Genomic DNA, 18192 nt, shown 5'->3' with positions numbered 1-18192 from the left:
GACTGAATTGATGAAGTCTTCACTGAAAAACAGAACCAAGAAAATGGGCTGGAGAACTTCCAGACCCTCTTTTTTAATAGCAATTTTGTGTTTAGTTTTTAAATATTTGAAGTAAGATCCTTCTGATTCATCTGGAAAGCCTTTCCCACTGACACAGAGAACCACTGATAATTCCTCCTTGGAATAGGGGTGGATTTGTTGAGGTGATCTAGGTTAGTCATTTAGATTACATTTAAACCAGGTTTACTTAGCTTCCTTTTCCAAATATTACAAGGAAATAAGGTAAAAATACCTTACTGAGATGAAGAAAAAGAATTCAAACATCCTGAGTTATAAGAAATATTTAGGTTGTCTACATAGGGAAGAGAAATACAAAGCTCTGTCTGCAAAATAAAGCTTACAATTACAAGTTTAAGAAGACTCTTAATAATAGTATTTTGAAGAATGACATGAAGATTAAATGGATCACCTACTAACTTGTAGTAAACTGCTCTTCACATAAACAATTAGAATACATCCACATTTAAATATCAAGCTTTAAATTCTTAATATTAAAATCAAAGAGCAATCTGCATCTTAATGCTTCACTGAAAGTGCCCATGTGCAACTTGACAGTCACACTGATGACAGACCAATTAAACTAAAGTGAAGCATTATCACCTATTCTAGCATAACACCAAATCAGCAGAGGATGTGCATTAAATGATACATGCTGCCATTTATAGAGGTGCCTCTGTTGTGGCTTGCAGCCTTTTCATGCTGACATCAGGTAGTGTTGTTAGCTGAGGTCACATTCTCTTTTGCCTTTAGCCCTGTTACCACTCGTGATAAACTGAGGAGCTGAATATCAGACAGTTTCAAATGACACTGGCAAACCTTGCCTTCAGTTTACTGACACACACAGCTAAAAAGTACTGAGCAAAAAAAACCACTGAATCAATTTGAAGATCTTCCATAACTACTGCATCCTACAGAAGGAAATAATGAAATAATGGCATAATTTAGGTTAAAGGGGACCTCTGAAGGTCAAGTAATTCAACCTCCTTTTGAAAGCAGGGCTGACAAAGTTGTATTGCTCAAGGCCACATCCAGACTCAATTTAAAAACCTCCACAGATGAAAATCCTCTGGACAACCTCTTCCAGTGCTTCACTCACTATCTTCAAAGTGAAGAAAAATATCAACTCATGGGAAAAAACCCAAGCATAAGGCTGTCCTCTCAGTCCCTCAATACTGTGGACTACTGGAACTTGCATAAAACCAAATTAAAACCTCTTGATGAAAAAAACCTTACTTCTAATTCAGAGATTTTCTGGAATTAGTTGTCTATGCATTATAGGTACAGGAAAGTTAAGATTCTAGCCCAAAATTTACAAGAGGAGCTAGAATCTAGTACAGGTTTTTACTGGCGTTTGTCCTGTGTGTAGTTTCACAAAAACCCCTTGCACACCAAGAGGGAGCAAAGATCACCTGCTTCCAAATACTGGTCAGACCATCACTGGCCAAGGGTGCAGAGCACCATCAAATATAGTTCATTTTCACCTCTAACTGGAGCTATTTACATTTCTAGGGCATGGTAAACATGGTGTTTCAGATGGCTCTGTGATCCAGCTTTCCTGGGAAGAAGCTGTGGAAAGGATCAAATGTAACATGCTCAGACTGGACGCCCTGGAGGGAACATTCTGCTGCAGCTGATGGAGTGCCTGGCCCAGTTTATACAAAAAAGACAGGACGTGGCACAGTCCAACTCCGTCACAAAGCTCCCAGGGCCCCAGTATTCTGCCACATCTCCCACACTTTCAGGCAGAGTGAACAGAGCTCCTTATAATGTGCTGCTACAAACAAGAAATAGCTAGGACAAAAATAGGGACAAGACTGCTTTAGAGCCCATGATAATAAATAGGCTTCAGGGAGTGCAATGAAGGGAAGCAGCAAGCACAGAGCACAACATGCATACAAAGACCCAATACAGAGTCTTCAGAGAAATCCCACTGCAGTGAGACAAAATCCAGCACACACATCAAAAAGAAAGGGATTTAAAAAAAAAAAAAAAGACATTTAAGGAAAGCACTAGAGACAAGTATGGAGCTTCTTAAGGGGGAGGGAGCAGAGAATAAGTTTCAGTGTGCTGGTGCATAAATATTTTGCCTATGGAAGCTTGGGATCAGATCTTATTTAAGTCTCCAGTGAAAAGGAGCGTGACTGTCCCTCCACATCACAGAAGCTCCATGTGATTAGAACCCTCTGCAGATTCAGCTCCTGCTCAGCACAGAGCTCAAACAGCAGGAGCATAAATCGAAGCTGAAGTGCACTGGCAGAGCTGCAGCAGGAAGAAGTGTGCCCACCTCTGCCTCTCCACAGCTGCCTCCAGGATTGCCGCTGATCCCAGCAGGAGCTGGGGGAATTCAGGGGAGGAAACATAAATGATGAAGAACAGAGTTCGACCCATTCTTCATAAAGCAGCCCTAATTAGAAATGTCAGGCCTCATTATGAGCCAGCGCTCCACTAGACAGGAGTCCCATTACTTGGCAGAGATGTATGTGGGAGACATGCATTTCTTAAAGATGAAACATCTTGTACACATCTTTCCTCTACCCACACCACAGCCAAAGGGAAAAGCCTCACTACCTGGGAGTGAAGGCAGCACCAGTGCTGCCAACTGCATAAACACTAGCTGAAGCAGTGCCAACACGGTTTCATCCTAAAACCCCTATCTCCCCCTTCCCTCTGGAAGGCTAAGAGCAGTCATGCTTAGAATATTCATAACAAGGCTTTTTACAACACAGTCTACCAGAAATTTACATAGGGGCCTGTTCATTTCCCATGGAAATCATTAGAAATAGTCCAAGAGTATCAAAGGGAGAAGATCTGGAGTAAAAAAATAGTATAAATTTCTCTCTTCTACCTCTGCATTCAAGCATTCATCTCCAAAGAAGCCCAGATATGTCTCATATTCCTTAGACATCAGCATCTGCACTTCATACCAGAAACATCCATGTCAAACATCTAAAGGATTTTGTTGTACACTGACAAGTTCTGAGGGAAGGCAGGTTAGGTGTATCACAGGAAAGGGAACAGCTCAGGAAATGTGGTTGCTACAGGTTTTGCCATTCTCGAAAAAAAGCAGTTCAGGTGACACTTCACAGTGAGCAAAGGTATTTCTCTTCCTCTGTAAGGCATTGCTTGTGATAAAATTCACCTGGCTCGATTCTGAATACCACCTGCAAAGCAGCAGCCATTAGCAGCTTTCCTCATGAAGATTTGTCTGCAGTGAGATCCCTGCAGGCTACACGTGGGGTGTAAACCTAGCCAGGACTATTCAGGGATGTCTGCAGCTTTGGGGCTTCAGGGGAATAAACAAAAAAAGAGACTCAAACTGCTTAGCACAATGCAACAAAAGGATTCTTTTGACAGAGCAGCAGGGCAGAATTACTTCCTTCAGCAGGCAGAAGAAACCCAGTCATTATGCAGTATTTGCTGTCTTAATACTACAAAAATAGGATGCATTTACTTATTTCAGCTCAGTTTTGTTCTATTTCACATCACTATATCTCAGCTACAAACAAAATACTTCAGCCAAACATAACAGAGGAGGAAGGCAGAGTAATGCCTGACCAGGGCCAAGTATAGACAATGCCTTCCCTGTACTTCCCTCTGAAGTAACAAAACAGCACTTGTCCACTCCTGCATTTTCAAAAAAAAGCTCCTCTTCATGCCCCCCACTAATATGTGGCTGTAACAGCAGGTTTTGTTCTACCACTGCATGTTAAAACTGGATATACCATCTGTATTACTAAGTCTTCCTCAGAAATGGGCTCAGCAGTCTAATCTCATCCAGCCTAAGGTCAATGATCTGAAAATGAAAAGTAACTAGGTAGAAGACCTTCAAGCTTCCAAGCATTTGGTCTCAGATTTTTAGAAATCAACCAGGTGCACTTCAGTCTAGACACTTTCATAAAACCTCACAGTTATGGAAGCTGCAGCTACTGTGGTTACAACATACAAGGACAGGGATGTTATTTGTTGCTGGTAGGAGAAACACATGTTTCGTGTACTTCTGTTGCCCATAAAAGCCTATCCTGTATTTCACAATTACCACAGTGACTGTTGTCCTCAGAGGCTGCTAATTACAGCAGCTAAACTGAGTCCACTTGTTACATGCTCAACCTGAAAATACATCTCATCAAATAAATGAGAGCAGCAGCACAGAATTTATCAAACTGCTCCACAAGAGGTGCAAGAAATTTCATCTCTTCCCCAAGCAGTCTTTGGCCACCACTGAGGCAGCTCATTAAGGACAGCAACTGAATTCTAACTGGGACAGTGATACTATATAAAAACAGCCCAGAGCATTAATTTAAAAGTAGTTATTAGGAGACTACTCTCCAGCACCCAGCCAGGCTACAGAAAGGGAAAGAAAAGACACCTACTCCTCCACTACTTTCTTGGAAACTCAACTGTTTGTGAACCTCAGGCAAGGACTTCTATGCCAAGAACAATTTTTTAATTGTTCTCATAGGAGCAGAAAGTTTGTGATACCTTCACTTGTGCTCACTGAAATACTCTACTGTGTACCCCCAACAAGTGTTGAAGTCAGTGTGTGTGAAACACAAACACAACCCAAATGAACTTTACAAATCTGCACAGTGTAAAACTATGGGATACTTTTTACTCCCACCATATTGCCCTTTAGTGTGCCAGTTTTCCTCTACAATATTTGAATACTCCCATCTCTCAGAGAATTGCTGAGAATTAAAAGGCTGACTTAAAATCATTGCTATGTTCACAGTGATCAATACATGTGTGCACAGGCATATGTATGAACCATCCTACTGATGAACTTGCCCCTGGAAGATTCTGTGTACAATAAACAAAGCTAAGCAACCAAATCCATAAGATTTTGTCTTTTCATGTAAAAATGTCACTGAAGTTAATATTACTCCAGCTTTGACCGCAAGCTCTTTCTGACAGAACAACTACAAAGGAGAGCCAGCTGGGAAAAACAGCACAGTTTGGTGCAGAGTTGTTTTTTTTTTTTTTAAATGACCACTGCAAATTTAAGGCTTTGTTTTAGAGGTGAAACCAACCTGACACCAAAATATGTGAAAGAATTTGGAAGAAAAGATCATAGCAGAGCAATCAGCAAACTGCTAAGCATTCCTGAACTGTGATCACCTCTGCAGCTGTACCAGATGTTACTGTGTTTCCATGGGAGGGAAGGGTGTAGGATTTCTTCAGTCTAATTCTTTATGAACACTGGACTATAAATTTATCCTTGCCATGTGTTCTAAGTTGCATGTGCTCCCTGAGACAACCACTGAGCTTGCTCAGATACACATGGTACTTTACCAATGGGGGAGAACAGGCCCTGCATGAAGAAATTAATCTCCAGACGTGCAGGACATTCATGTATTTAACTTTCATCAGTAATAATGGAATGGTGCACAATAATCTTTTAGTCATGAAGCCCACACTAAACAGCAGCATCTCATCCTTTAACTGCCCACTCCTTCAGCCTATATTTTATGCATGTCTGTTAGTGATGTTGGTAGTAAAGTGATTCTGCTTAATTACACCAAAGCTTTGCCAAAACAGCATTTGTGTGTTCATATAAAACCATTTGGCTTAAGGGAAGTGATGAAACAACCAGAGTAACTCTGGCCTTCTTTGCAAGGAAATCACAGATCAAGGCACTCTGGATTCAATCCAGAATTAGCAATACCCTAACAACATACACACGTACTTTTCTTCTGACATTTGCTACTACCACAGTTCAGACAACCAACAGTGACCTGGAGGTCAGACATTTCCCAGCTGATTAAGATCAGCTAGACCATTGCCCCAGGCTCTTCATTTCACCAGCTGATCTTTTAAAGCTGATAAGTTCCTAGAATGATGAAATCATCACACTTCATTGACAACAACAAATACATGCTTGTTTTCTGCAATAAGCAATGAAGTACATTAATTATTCAACATAATTCTGACTTTGGAAAAATCATGGATTATTCTCAACTCCTCTTTTGAGAGACAGGAGGAGTCAGAGTGCAAAGGTCTCTCAGCTGTAGATGGTGACACTATCCACTGACAGGTGATGCAGTTCACAAGAAGAACAACCAGCCCAGACAGGCTTCTGTATTAATTTCCTGGCATTGGGAGGCATTTACTGATGGTGAAGAAGGAACACCACATACATGAATCTACTGCTTCCTCTGAAAATACATGCAGTAATTGTCTTGGAAAACAATGTCCCAGGAGGATAAAATAAAGATCTGTCCATAGAAATGGCACATATTGCAGCATGCAGTATTCATTCCACAGCATTCAGTTTGCCCAGGAGATTTCCACTTTCTGGTACAAAAAAGCTGCCAATTAACTCACACCTTGAGACAGTAAATATCAATACAAACCCAAGGTTCACAGAATTTAGATACCAACTGACTCAGACTTCCTAAAATTATACTATATCCACAATATAGTAAGAATTTCAAAAAGACAACAGGTACACTGAATGAAAAGGGGAAAAAAAGAAAATGCAGTTTTACAAAGATGGCTAACAGAAATCATCTCCTCTGAAAGCTCAAATGAAAAGCACAGGCTTCTTACATATCAAAAATATACACAATATATGCTTCCCTCCTGTAAATTAATGCTTCATGGGTGCAAAGATACAAGGCTCCTCTGCCTTTCCATTTCACCAAGCCCCAATCCAGCCTCACCGATTACCACAGACATCCTCTTACAGAAACGCAGTTAAAACACAAAAATACAGGTTAAAAAAAAGAGTGATTTGGCGCATTCTTGGAACTGTGATTCAATGCTAATTCAGAAGTACTCATAACCAAATTAAATAATCTTCCCAACTGATACTGCAGAAGGAAATTGTTAGGAAATAGAAGTCTTAATGACCACTCAAAAACAACATAGATCAGCAGGGTTTTTGAAAATTCATGTTCTTCATCTATCTCAACCTGTTCTGGTCCCTTACATATGCACATATTCTCTTTCATCACCCCATGACATAGATTATTTATCATATTTTATAGAATCCTAAACTGGGCTTGATGACACCAGGCTACAGATGCTTGCAGACTATCTTTTTAAGTTCCACTTTTACTGCAAGATGGCTTCTGTCCCTACACACCGTTAAAAAGAAACAGAGCAATCGAATACTCAAACATTTACAAATAAACACAATCCATCCGTGGGGCACATTCATCAGCACCTACCTTTCCCTGTAGTCATTATTCTCTGCAGGGCTGGGGAGCTGCTGGGGAAGGGCACTGTGCTCAAGAGCAGCCCCACAGTCTCTCAATACATGTTTCTCAGCAACTTAATCAGCAGCAAACCAGCCACCCTCCTACACCACTTTGCTGTGTGACCTAGCAGGCGATTGCCACCTCTCCTCCAAAATAAAAGCCTGTTCAGCATGCAGCTGAGCTCCATGTGCCCCCCTGTGCCTGCTTGCTCACACCCCTCCCCTTCTGCATCTGAGAATTTCAGCAATATGCTTATTTACAAAGCTGTTGGAGAGGGAGCAGAGCTCCTCTTGTCCATTTATACCTTCCACAAGGATGTACTATTAATTAATAGTGTTCATTCAAATATGACTCGAACATTACTGCTTTCTCTTGGCCCACACAGGTGAAGAGGCATGTATTTGCTCTTTTCATGCCCTAAAAATGCTGAGTCAATGAAACCAATCTTCTCTTTCATTTTGTATTTCAACTTGGGAACTGTATTAATAGAGAGCAAGCCATAATGGAAATTTAACTGCACAAGGAGGTATGAACACAAAAAAGCACAGTGCAGCATTCACTGCTTCAAAATATCTTTTATCCAGGAAAATTGTTGCTCCTTCCTGTCTGCAATTCGGCTGCTTGGATGTGTGTTGACAAACAAACAATATTCCACCCTCAGATGCACGGCCTCACTTGAAAAATGTGGGTGATTTTCCTTCATATAATAAATATCAAAATACCTTCCAATAACTCAGCTTTATTACCAGCAAAACACAAGAATCTAAAATAGTTCCAGTTTTCATATATTTAACTCCAAGTTCTCAAGTTCACAAACAGAATTAATTTAGTAAATAGCATATTTTTATACACCGTCCCAAATATACAAGTAGTCCTACTGAAAAGTAGCATTGCTCCCTCTTCATAGGTTTCAGTAACTGAAATTATCAAGTCTTTTATTTCAGCGCTGTTTTAATTAACTTGCTTACTCTCAGAGCACATACTCATGTAGTCAGCTACCAAAATTGCATCCTCCCCTCACCTTACTCCATGAGTATCCGCGGGGGAGAGACTTCAGCTCCAGAATGCTGGCTTAAAGATCCTGCTTTGATTTCCTTCCAGCCCAGCACCACCACTACCATCTCCACTGTCCCTAAATCTTGCTCTTCTGAGTCAAAGTTCAACATCAACAAAAAAGTACAATGCCCTCCTTTGCCACAGGAAAACCACCATGATATCCCTTCATACACAAATATAAATGCATCTCACAAGAATTGTGTGACTTATATTAAAAAATTGAAGGTTTGCATCATATTAGAACATCACAATGATGAACAGCATAAAAAACACACCAAAACAATTTGGTTGCTAATAACTTTGGTTTGGATCATTGATTCCTATCAGACTATTTTTCAGTACATCATTTATTTTATTCTTAATCTTTACTAAAACTTGATTATAGAGTCTTCTGGAGTTTAAGTCTGATTCAAAGTCAACTCAAATCCATGGAAAATCTGTGCAGTTTATGTGAAGATCCTTACAGATAATACCAAGGAAACCCATACAGCATGAATTTCTTGAAGCCTCTGTCCAATAGCCTCTCTCTGTATCACATCCAACTAAAGATCATCACACAATGCCACTCAAAGACAGCAGCTGACTAGCTGGCAATTACTGGCTCTTTCATGCTGAAAATGTATTTGTCCCAGGGGAATAAGGCATCTGCATAATTAGCAAAAGCAGTTACACAGAAAATAATTAGCTTGCTGAAAGCCCAAAAGGGGAAAAACTATAATTTTTGCTTCAAGAGGCTGACTAATTATATACCAAATAACAAAACAGATCTGCACTGAGAATCATCAAGAAATCCAGCATGGATTTTAGCTTCATATTCTAGCTATAAGGGCTGCTGGTAGCTTAGCAACAAGCAGCATACTTGGGCATGCCAAAACCTCCTCCGACTTAATGAAACACCTCAGATTACTATGCCAACCTCCCCCACCCCACTATGCATTTGGTTCTTGTGTATCTAAATGATAAAAACAAAGCCTAGCCAAAAAACAATCAAACAATTCAAGATAAACTCAAACAAGCACTAATGGACTACAGTATAGAAAGATAAGCCAAAACAAAACATGAATTATTTTCAGAGACTTGAAAGTCACAGTCTGATTAGAGTTGATTCATTAGATTTCTTCTTTGGGTAAGAAAATGTTCTATTATTTTAAACAACTTTTCTAGTAGGTCTGTCTAAGATTTCTGTTTGTTTGTGTCTTGGGAACCACTAGATATGAAACCTTTAACAAGTCAGAGCAACCCCCTGATCTCCAAAGTACTCCTGGATATACACAGACCACTGCTGCAATTCCTTCCTTTTACTTGAATCCTCAGTGAACTGGTGGAAGAAACTGTTATCCCAAACAGCAGTCTCAGAGCCTAGAGACCAGTTTTTACTGTGTTCCACCATTCTAGAAGCCACAGCTGCTGTCCTAAATCCCCAGCACCACTGTGTTCTGTACTAACAGAGGCTTGACAACCACTGTGATTAGCACAACTCTGGTGCTCAGTTATGAGTAACTTTTCTGCCAACAGCCTGCTCTTGGTTATCCACAAGAGAAGCACATTCACATAGTCACCCATCCAACCACTCTGCCAGATTCAAAGAGTTAACAAGACTGGGCTATTTCCACTATTTCCGGAGAAAGGCAAATCTTTTGCATGTGCAGTATCTATCACCATTCTCCCTGGTGAGTCTGACAACTGCTGAAAGTGTCACCTTTGTTCAGAAAGTGTCAGGGCACAAGAAACCTGACAAATTTAGCTTGTCTTTCTCTCACAGGCCACAATAAACTTGTGACTGTGGGTGAAGATAAGCCTCCTTTTGCTGGCTTAGGCAATCTCAAAAAGATAAACTAAAAGTTGCACAGAGCTGTTGACACACAAGATAGGACAAGCATGTAATGCTGTATTTGTGCTGTGCTTGGAGGGCAAGGAGAAGCAACAAACAAGCCTATGGCACTAAGGGAAACTGAACCCTCCCTTCAAACACACACACAAAATATTAATAATTAATGTTATCATTACTAACTTCACAAGTGAGAAATATTTTGATTCTGCAGCTATAGACTTTTTCATTTCCAGGGAAGATGAAAAGGTTCTGGCAGAACAATAGGAGATCCTAACTTTGCTCTCTTTGACCCTTAACACTCTCATCCACCCTCCCTTTCCCCCAGGCTACTTTTTTGTCTCAGTGCTCATACAGGAGATTCTACAGAGGAGAAATCCTACCACACACAGACTCCAGAGACTGCATCCTGCCACAGCACAAGCAAGAGCAGGGAGACATCAGAAGATCAGGTTAAACAGAGTGCAGAATACAGGAGTACTTGTGTTGGGAATACTGAAAGTGTACCCATGGAGTCAGAAGATGGGGATCATAACGTCTCAGGACCTCGAAGCACAAAAAGGGTAAATCTTTCACTGGAACAGTGACAAACGGGTATAAAAGAAAAAATTATTTTCAAGGAAGCCTAAAAGTAGGAGATCTGATACACACCAATGCATTATTGTGTACATGCTCTGTGCCTTTTAGGGCTTTAAACTGAAAAGGCAATTCTTCTCTGAAATTACTATCTAATTTACCTTATGAACAATTTACATGCACATGGACTTGAGAACAGGAGATATATTTCCCTAATGTAACTCAAGAGGAAAACAAGACAGTTACAGCACCACCTTCTCTTCTTGAAACTCAGGCTTCCTTCTGATACTACAAAAAGACAGCAAACAAACTAAATGTCCATTTTATTTGTTGCTAAAACACTGTGTAAATTTCTGAACAATCACCATACTTGCTTCCCCTAACAGATGCTTGCTGTATATCTATTTGAATGCCTCACCAATTGAAAATTGCCAAAAGCACCAAACAGAGAGTACAAGTACTTCTACTCACCAACTGAAGTCTGGACCATGTTTCCAGATTTTTGGACCTCATCGAATTTTGTAAAAATTACATTCAACCTGTTTGAAAGTTAAAAAAAATACACAATTAACAACTGAATTTAAATTTTAGGACTAGCAGAACAATAAAATCACTATCGTTGTAAAAGACCTCTAAGATCATCAAGTTCAACCTTTAACCCAGCACCACCATGTTCACTACTAAACCATGTCCTCCAATGCCATACCCACATGGCTTCTGAACACTTCCAGGGATGGTGATTTCACCACCTCCCAGCCAAATTCTAACATCTTATGATCTTATAGAAGAGATTTGGCTTCACTCAGGTCCTTAGGAGCACTGTCAAAAATGTCAGCAGAAAATGTCAGTGCAAGAAAGTTATTTTAAAATTTAAAAAAACCCAACATCAACACAAGTTGAAAGGAAAACCTGAGATATAATTGATAATCTTACATTAGTGAAGATGTGATATAGCTAATTGTAGATGCACTTCCAGTTCATCATCACTTTTTCTATCTTAACTATTTGCAGAAATACCACAAAACATACCCCTAAAAACCAACTTGACACAACGTTTGTCTTTGGCCCTGACACCTTCCCATTTATGTCACAGGTCTAGCAGAGCAGAAGACTCTTATCACATCTCATCATTCCTTCCCAGTGAGTTTATTACTTTAAGGCACATTGTGGGAGCAGATATTTCCACTGGAGAAGAAGAGGCAACAGTGCTGCTTCCACCTGCATGTAGCCCAACTCTAAAGCCACCTCCTCCCTCTGAGCACTGACAAGCTGCCAGCTACTCCATCCTCAGGGCTAACCATGCTCTGCCCTGAGCACTGGAGGCAAGATGCAGAGCAGCTTTCTAATACACCTGAAAGGGCAGAAGCAGAGGGACATGGCTTTGGTTTTAACCTAAGTTTGGTTGCTTTTTATTTAAGGTTTGGGTGGGGTTTTTTTAGGGAGAAGGGTGCAGGGGGAGGGAAGCTGATTTTTTTCTTGAATAACATTTTAAAGCTGATTATTTTGTTTGTGAGTTTTTTTGTTTATTACAGCCTAAGTAGCATAAACACAAGCTACTCTGATATGTCTCCTCTCTACATATGCAGAACATACAGGAAAAATATTAATTCCCTAATCTTAAATCAGTTAACTAAACACCTGTAAAAATTTTTGTGGTTTTCCAAAGATGATGTGGTACACTTGGGCAAATGTACAGGATCTGCATTAAATAAATCTGAGTGTTTCTCAAATTAAGAAATAAAAATAAAAAATGAAGTTATCCCTGGAAAAGGTTCAATTATGATGTTCCTAAAGTCTTCTGAAGGAAGGAAGGAAATAAAAAGCAGCCCAAAAACAGTGAAGACCTAAGGACATTCTCAACTTACCGAGATTGGGGTAATCCTTTTTTACTGAGATCAGCCCTTACACGTTCACCAACATGTCTGTAAATTTCCACAAGGCTGTTTATTGCTGCATCTCGAACCTGGACATGAGACATGAGAGAAATCAATCATCTTTACAATTTAAATTAATAAATCTCCAGTAAATCCTACATTAGAGAACTAAATTTGTCTATTTCTCAGCAACAACAGCTGCTACTATACACATTACCACACAGTTCATGAAGGAGCTTCCAACCCTGCCTTTCACATGTTAACAGTATCAGCAGGTAATTGAATTGAAAAGGCAGTGAAGGTCTAACATGAAGGGTGTAAGATTCAAAAGGAGCTGCTTGGCTGCCTTTGCCAAACTCCTCTCATTGTATGTAACAGGTACATTTACTGGATGAAAAAAGGATAGAGACACAAACAGACCTTCTTTTACTGGGATATTATAAAATAAACTGATTTGTAATGCTGTTTTAACAACTTACATTTCTATGTGGATAGCAAAACAGGGCGGAAGGGAGGAGTAATCAGTCACCTGAGTCACCATGAATTTTGCATATTTTCCAAACTGATTTGCAAGAAATTGCTGAGCACATCCTTCCTTCCAGCCAACAGAAGGGACATAAATCTGATTAAAGTGTCACCTTTCTGTATTTAAACCCTTGCTCCACTAGACACAGCAGGCAGAGAAGGTAAACAAACAATCTGCTCTGCCTACAGAAACACTGACAGAGCTGTGCACTTCTGCTTCTCAGAAGATAGCTCAGCAGCTAGCCCCCACACTCCCCAGGACTAGACAAGGAATATCCTGAGACACAAGCTAGAATTGCCTATAGGTGTGAGTCCAAGGGCAGACACACATACCCTGTCCCCCAGCCAAAGAAAACCCTAACACTTGACTCACATCCACCTCAGCCCATTCTCCTGCTGCACGGCCTTCCCACTCAGCAGGTCACTGCCAGCCTCCAAACCCCTCCTCCACTCATGCCAGCCTTTACCAGCACTCTTGCCTCTCATCTCCTGCCCGTCAGCCCCATTTGCTACCAACCTCACTGGGCACAGCCGTCTGTGGGGACTTTTTGGTGGCCCCCGTTCCTGTACACAGACCCAGCAAGCAGGAATTGCCTCTGCATGTACACTTAAGCAAAGGCACAGCTGCAGGACTCTGTAAATCCCAAGGAGCAAGGCAAGGAGCCCCCACCATCATACTTGGTTTAATCTACCACAGCAAAAATAAAGCTTTAGTAATTTTATTTTTGATAAAATTATCAGAGTTTAAGAACTGTTGTTACACCAGATGCACAACGAAAGCACTATTTTTGAAAAGGGCTCTGATGGAACAGCTTCCACATCCACAACAAAAGAAAAAACTGGACTTGACCTGGAGTTGTTTCTCGATCCTCTCTCCAAGAGAGGGCAGCAGTGACCGAGCCCAGCAGTCTCCCAGCGCTCAGGAGGCAGCAGCAGCACAGCAGCTGCTCCAGGGGAGCCAGGACCAGCCCCGGCCCCAGGGCAGGCACTGCTTCACCCAGAGCCACTGTCACAGCGATTTCTGTCTGACCAATTCAGGCTTGCTGGGAATGAGGAACCAGACCCAGGAGAAAAGGAAAGAGATCAGCCTTGTTTCTCCCTGCAGTTGGATACAGGACAAGGAGCTGTGCCTGGCACAAGGAAGAGGCAGCACAGAGGAAAAATGTCTCATTGCCCTCACCAACTTTCCAATTCAGCTCACCTGAACTGGACCTCACACTTGCTCAGCAGGACCAAGGCACCTGTGTGTTTAAAAAGTCCCAGCCCTAAACCCAGGATTTCCTCAGAGGGTAACAGCTTGCTTAGTTCCAGCTCAGAACTACAGAGGATCCTAAACATTAAATTTCTTGGAGTAATGGTTTTACCATCCTGCACTGGCACAAGCAGCAAGAGAAGGCTGCTTCACTCTCAGTCCTCCTCTTAGCAGGGGAGACCCTGACGGCCACAGAAATATGGCCAAGTTCCCAGAGCAAACATAAAACCATTCTCCAGCTGGACACCCTACACCTCCTTCCAGCCAAACACCCTCTCCAGACCTGGATCACAGATGTTCACCCATGCTGGCAGAACAATCAACAGCATCATTCAAAAACTCAAAAACTACTAGAACACATTACACAACGACCTTGAACACTACTTCTCCACCTCCTCTTCTCACTAACCCCACAAACTTGCATCTAATCCCAAACAAGACAAAAAGCACTTAGGAGCAACAGATTTTATTCCACGTGTATTTTCACTTGGGTTGCATTGCTGATTAAAGGTCCTGGTACAGATTGTCTTCACCCCCTATTCAGAAACTGCCTGTACAACTTCTGGCAGTGCACATGGCCAGGCTGCCTGACTGGCCCCATTTGCCCTCCCTGCCCAGACTGGTTTCTCTCTGAAGGTGAGGGGTGCTGCACTGAGCCCAGAGGGATCCCTGCAGCCTCCCCTGTATTCAGGCTCCAAGGCACAGGAGTTCCCTTCCCACAAAGGTTTCCTCTTCTGTTCATCTCACCTGCAGATTCATGTTGCTCTGCTGAACCCTTGGAGTAACTGATATGTTGGTTTGGGCACACTTCAAATTATGCCTCTCCAAAACCAGCCAAGGGTTCTGTGTGCACAGCATTGTTCAGAGCTCACCACCAGCAGCACAATTAGCTCATTTACCAACAAGGCAACCAGCACAACCTTTAGATGTGACTCACAGCAAAAGCTCACCTGGCTGTTTGGATCTCCAAGTAAGTTACATATATGTGGCACTATCTTACTCAGTGTTAAACTCTGAGCTCCAGATCTGGGAATAAAGAACAAAAAGCACCATTATGAATCAGAGCAGGCTCATGTACACAACATAGGTTTGCAGAAGGTTCTGACTTACGCATTGAGTGTTGCAATAAGGCAGAGGCAAATCCCTTCTCTTGTCCGAAAATTCTTGTGTTTGAATCCTCCTAGCATCCTGTCCCACACGTACTGTGGAAGACAGGAAAGAGAAAAAAATGAGATGGGATAAGATACAGATTCTGTCTTCCAGTAGAAACACACCACACCACCTCTGAAGCTCAAATATAAGCACTACACCCATCCAAGCAGAACAGGACAAAAAGGAGCAAGATACTTTTAGATCTGACTAATTCTTTGTTTTGTGCTGACTTCACAGTAACTCCCCACTACCAAAAACAATACTCATACTTACAGAAAGCAAATACCTTCCAAAAACCTGGAACAATAACTCTTGACATATACCCATCACATCCTTGGGAAATCCACTGACACACTCCCATGTGGATCCTATCAGGCAATAGCCTTCCCAAGTGAAGTAAACATCTTATAACAAGGTTTAGGGAAATAAAGCCATTTCAGACAGAAAAATGGCAGAGAAAACCTTCTGACGGAAAAAAGGTTTCCTTTTTTCACACCGCCAGTCATTCATGCTGTGGACCATTTCAGACAGAAAAATGGCAGAGAAAACCTTCTGAAAGAAAAAAAGGTTTCCTTTTTTCACACCGCCAGTCATTCATGCTGTGGACTGTTGCACATACCTGAGGGTTAGCAGCTTGTTCCATGATTTTCAGCAGCAAGGTCTGATCCTGCTCCCTCACCGAGTCCTTAGAATCTCCCAGCCTATCAAGTAAACTTGGCAGCACTAAGGAAAGAAAACAGGAACATTTAAATTGCTCAGGAAAAAGCTGTAACAGCGGCAGAGTCCCTCTGGTCTCCCCCCAAAGCCCAATGGAGGCACTGGCCTTGCTGCCCTTCAGCAGAGAATGAAAACCACCCAAGAGCCTCCCAAGTGCTCTCCTGGGAAGCAAGACAACTCTGAGTTGTCAGCTAGTGCAGGTGCTGGCAGAGTGATGGTGATACTCGCACAGAGACCCCCCTCACCTGTGCCAATCTGGGCCTTGAAGCGATCTTGCAAGCGGGACACCAATGCAGAGATGATGTCAATCCCCAGGAGAACCACCTGCAAGCACAGAACAGGCAGTGAATTAAGAGTGCACTGCAACTGTGATTGCTGCTCAGTGCTAAATTCATGTGTAAGATGTGCAAGGTACACAAACCATGCGTATAAACTATTTTGGTATTTGCTGTAACTAGTATTTCTAATTAACTCAAATTATTACAATTAGTAAATGGTATGCACTAAGAGTTGCTTAACTATTTACTGGCAGACGTTAAACCAAACACTTTTATGATATAACTGGAATTCAGAGAAAGACACCTAGTTTGAGAGAAGCTTCATGACAGGCTGCAGATCAGAAAACCTGCTCTGATTAACTAGGCTTACTTACTAAAAAAAGTGCATCACGTACGGAACATACTGTCTAGCCTGTATGTGAAAACACTTCGCAAATTCTGTAGATCATAATTGTGCTGGTACGAGATACTGCTCCCTAAGTTTTTGGCTAAGCACCAAGGTTAATCACACCTGGAAGTGTTAGAGACAGCCAGGCTTCTGAGGCGGCGCCACCGGGACTGCTCCAACACAGCCCAACCCCCTGTACATACACACAAGTGTACATATATACACAAACAACAGGACAGTGGTCGTGGCCCCCAGCCCTGGCTCAAGGAGTGTTTGGACAAGGCTCTCAGGCACAGATGGGATTGCTGGAGGCAGGAACTGCAGCTGATGATCCTGGCGAGTCACTTCCAGCCCAGGACGTTCTATGATACTGTCATACGTACATATACTTACACTCCCGTACTCACGCCGCACGCGTGTACAGCTGTACTCGCTGCGCACACACGGTGTCTGTACAGAGGCCATCCGTGCCCGCTGTCCCCCCTTGCAGGGCGGGGAGCTCGCTTATCCCCGCAGCCGCGCGGTTCCGGAGCGCTCACCGGAGCCGTGCCCTGCAGTGCCGCGGCCGCTCGGCAGAGGGCGCGCTCCGTCGCCGCTGCCGCCGCACGGTGGCCCCGCCCTCTATGCAAATCAGACGCCCCCTATGCAAATCAGCGCCCGGCTGGCGCGGAGCACGCTGGGTAGCGCCGCCGCCGCCGGGCTCGAACCCGGGTCGGAGCCGCCCGGGCGCGCCGGGCCCCGCGCCGTGCGCGCCCCCGAGTCGGGCGTGGGGCCGCGGGCGGGCCGGGGGCGCGCGGCCCCTCGCCGGGACCTGGGGGCGGTTCGCGCGCCCCGACGGGCGGCGCGCCCCGGCCGCCGCCAACCGTCCTTATCTGGGGGTTGCGCGGCTGCTCGATGAGCGCATGGCGAGAGCAGCCCTGCTAACGCCTTAAACAACACAGCGGCGCCCGCTCCGTGCGCGGCGCAATTTTTGGAACCTCGCCCCGCGGCGTGTGCGCGGCGCGTTCTGAATAACCTCACACTGAGCTCCGTCGAGCGCACCACGGCGCCGTGCGGGACCCGCGTGGTGCTGAGGGCTCTTGGCACCGCTCCCGTCCCCCGGCACCGCCCCGTCCCCCTTCCTCCCTCCCCGCAGAGCCCGTGCGGGGCACCCGCGGTGCTGCTCTGACCCAACCCCTCCGTTACTCCGCCGCTCCACAGCCCGCAGCTTGTCACACGGATCCACTGCAAACTGGGCTCCGGAACACCCAGGGAACTATGCGTGGTGTGGCAGGGGAAACAGCCTAC

General features: G+C 43.3%; 1 protein-coding gene and 1 non-coding gene across 24 annotated transcripts in view; one reads left to right on the top strand and one right to left on the bottom strand.

The window, feature by feature from the left end:
* Positions 1-18192, bottom strand: part of CLASP1 (cytoplasmic linker associated protein 1) — a 167001-nt gene that overhangs the window by 105686 nt on the left and 43123 nt on the right. For all 23 annotated transcript variants that reach the window (XM_085584914.1, XM_085584915.1, XM_085584918.1 and 20 more), the window contains exons 3-8: positions 16485-16563; positions 16142-16245; positions 15481-15572; positions 15321-15396; positions 12585-12682; positions 11191-11258 (exon numbers count right to left, since the gene is read on the bottom strand). In XM_085584914.1, coding sequence (XP_085441040.1) covers positions 11191-11258; positions 12585-12682; positions 15321-15396; positions 15481-15572; positions 16142-16245; positions 16485-16563 — 517 coding nt within the window. The remainder of the gene's footprint in view (positions 1-11190; positions 11259-12584; positions 12683-15320; positions 15397-15480; positions 15573-16141; positions 16246-16484; positions 16564-18192) is intronic.
* On the top strand, positions 17767-17883 carry LOC116183871 (U4atac minor spliceosomal RNA). Its single transcript, XR_004148569.3, has one exon. It is a non-coding gene; the product is annotated as a U4atac minor spliceosomal RNA (small nuclear RNA).

The sequence above is a fragment of the Lonchura striata genome, chromosome 7, assembly GCF_050655825.1.
Source record: "Lonchura striata isolate lonStrDom1 chromosome 7, ASM5065582v1, whole genome shotgun sequence".
NCBI classification, from domain to species: Eukaryota; Metazoa; Chordata; class Aves; order Passeriformes; family Estrildidae; genus Lonchura; species Lonchura striata.
Note: the sequence above shows the minus strand (reverse complement) of the source record. Positions and strands in the feature narration are given on the sequence as shown.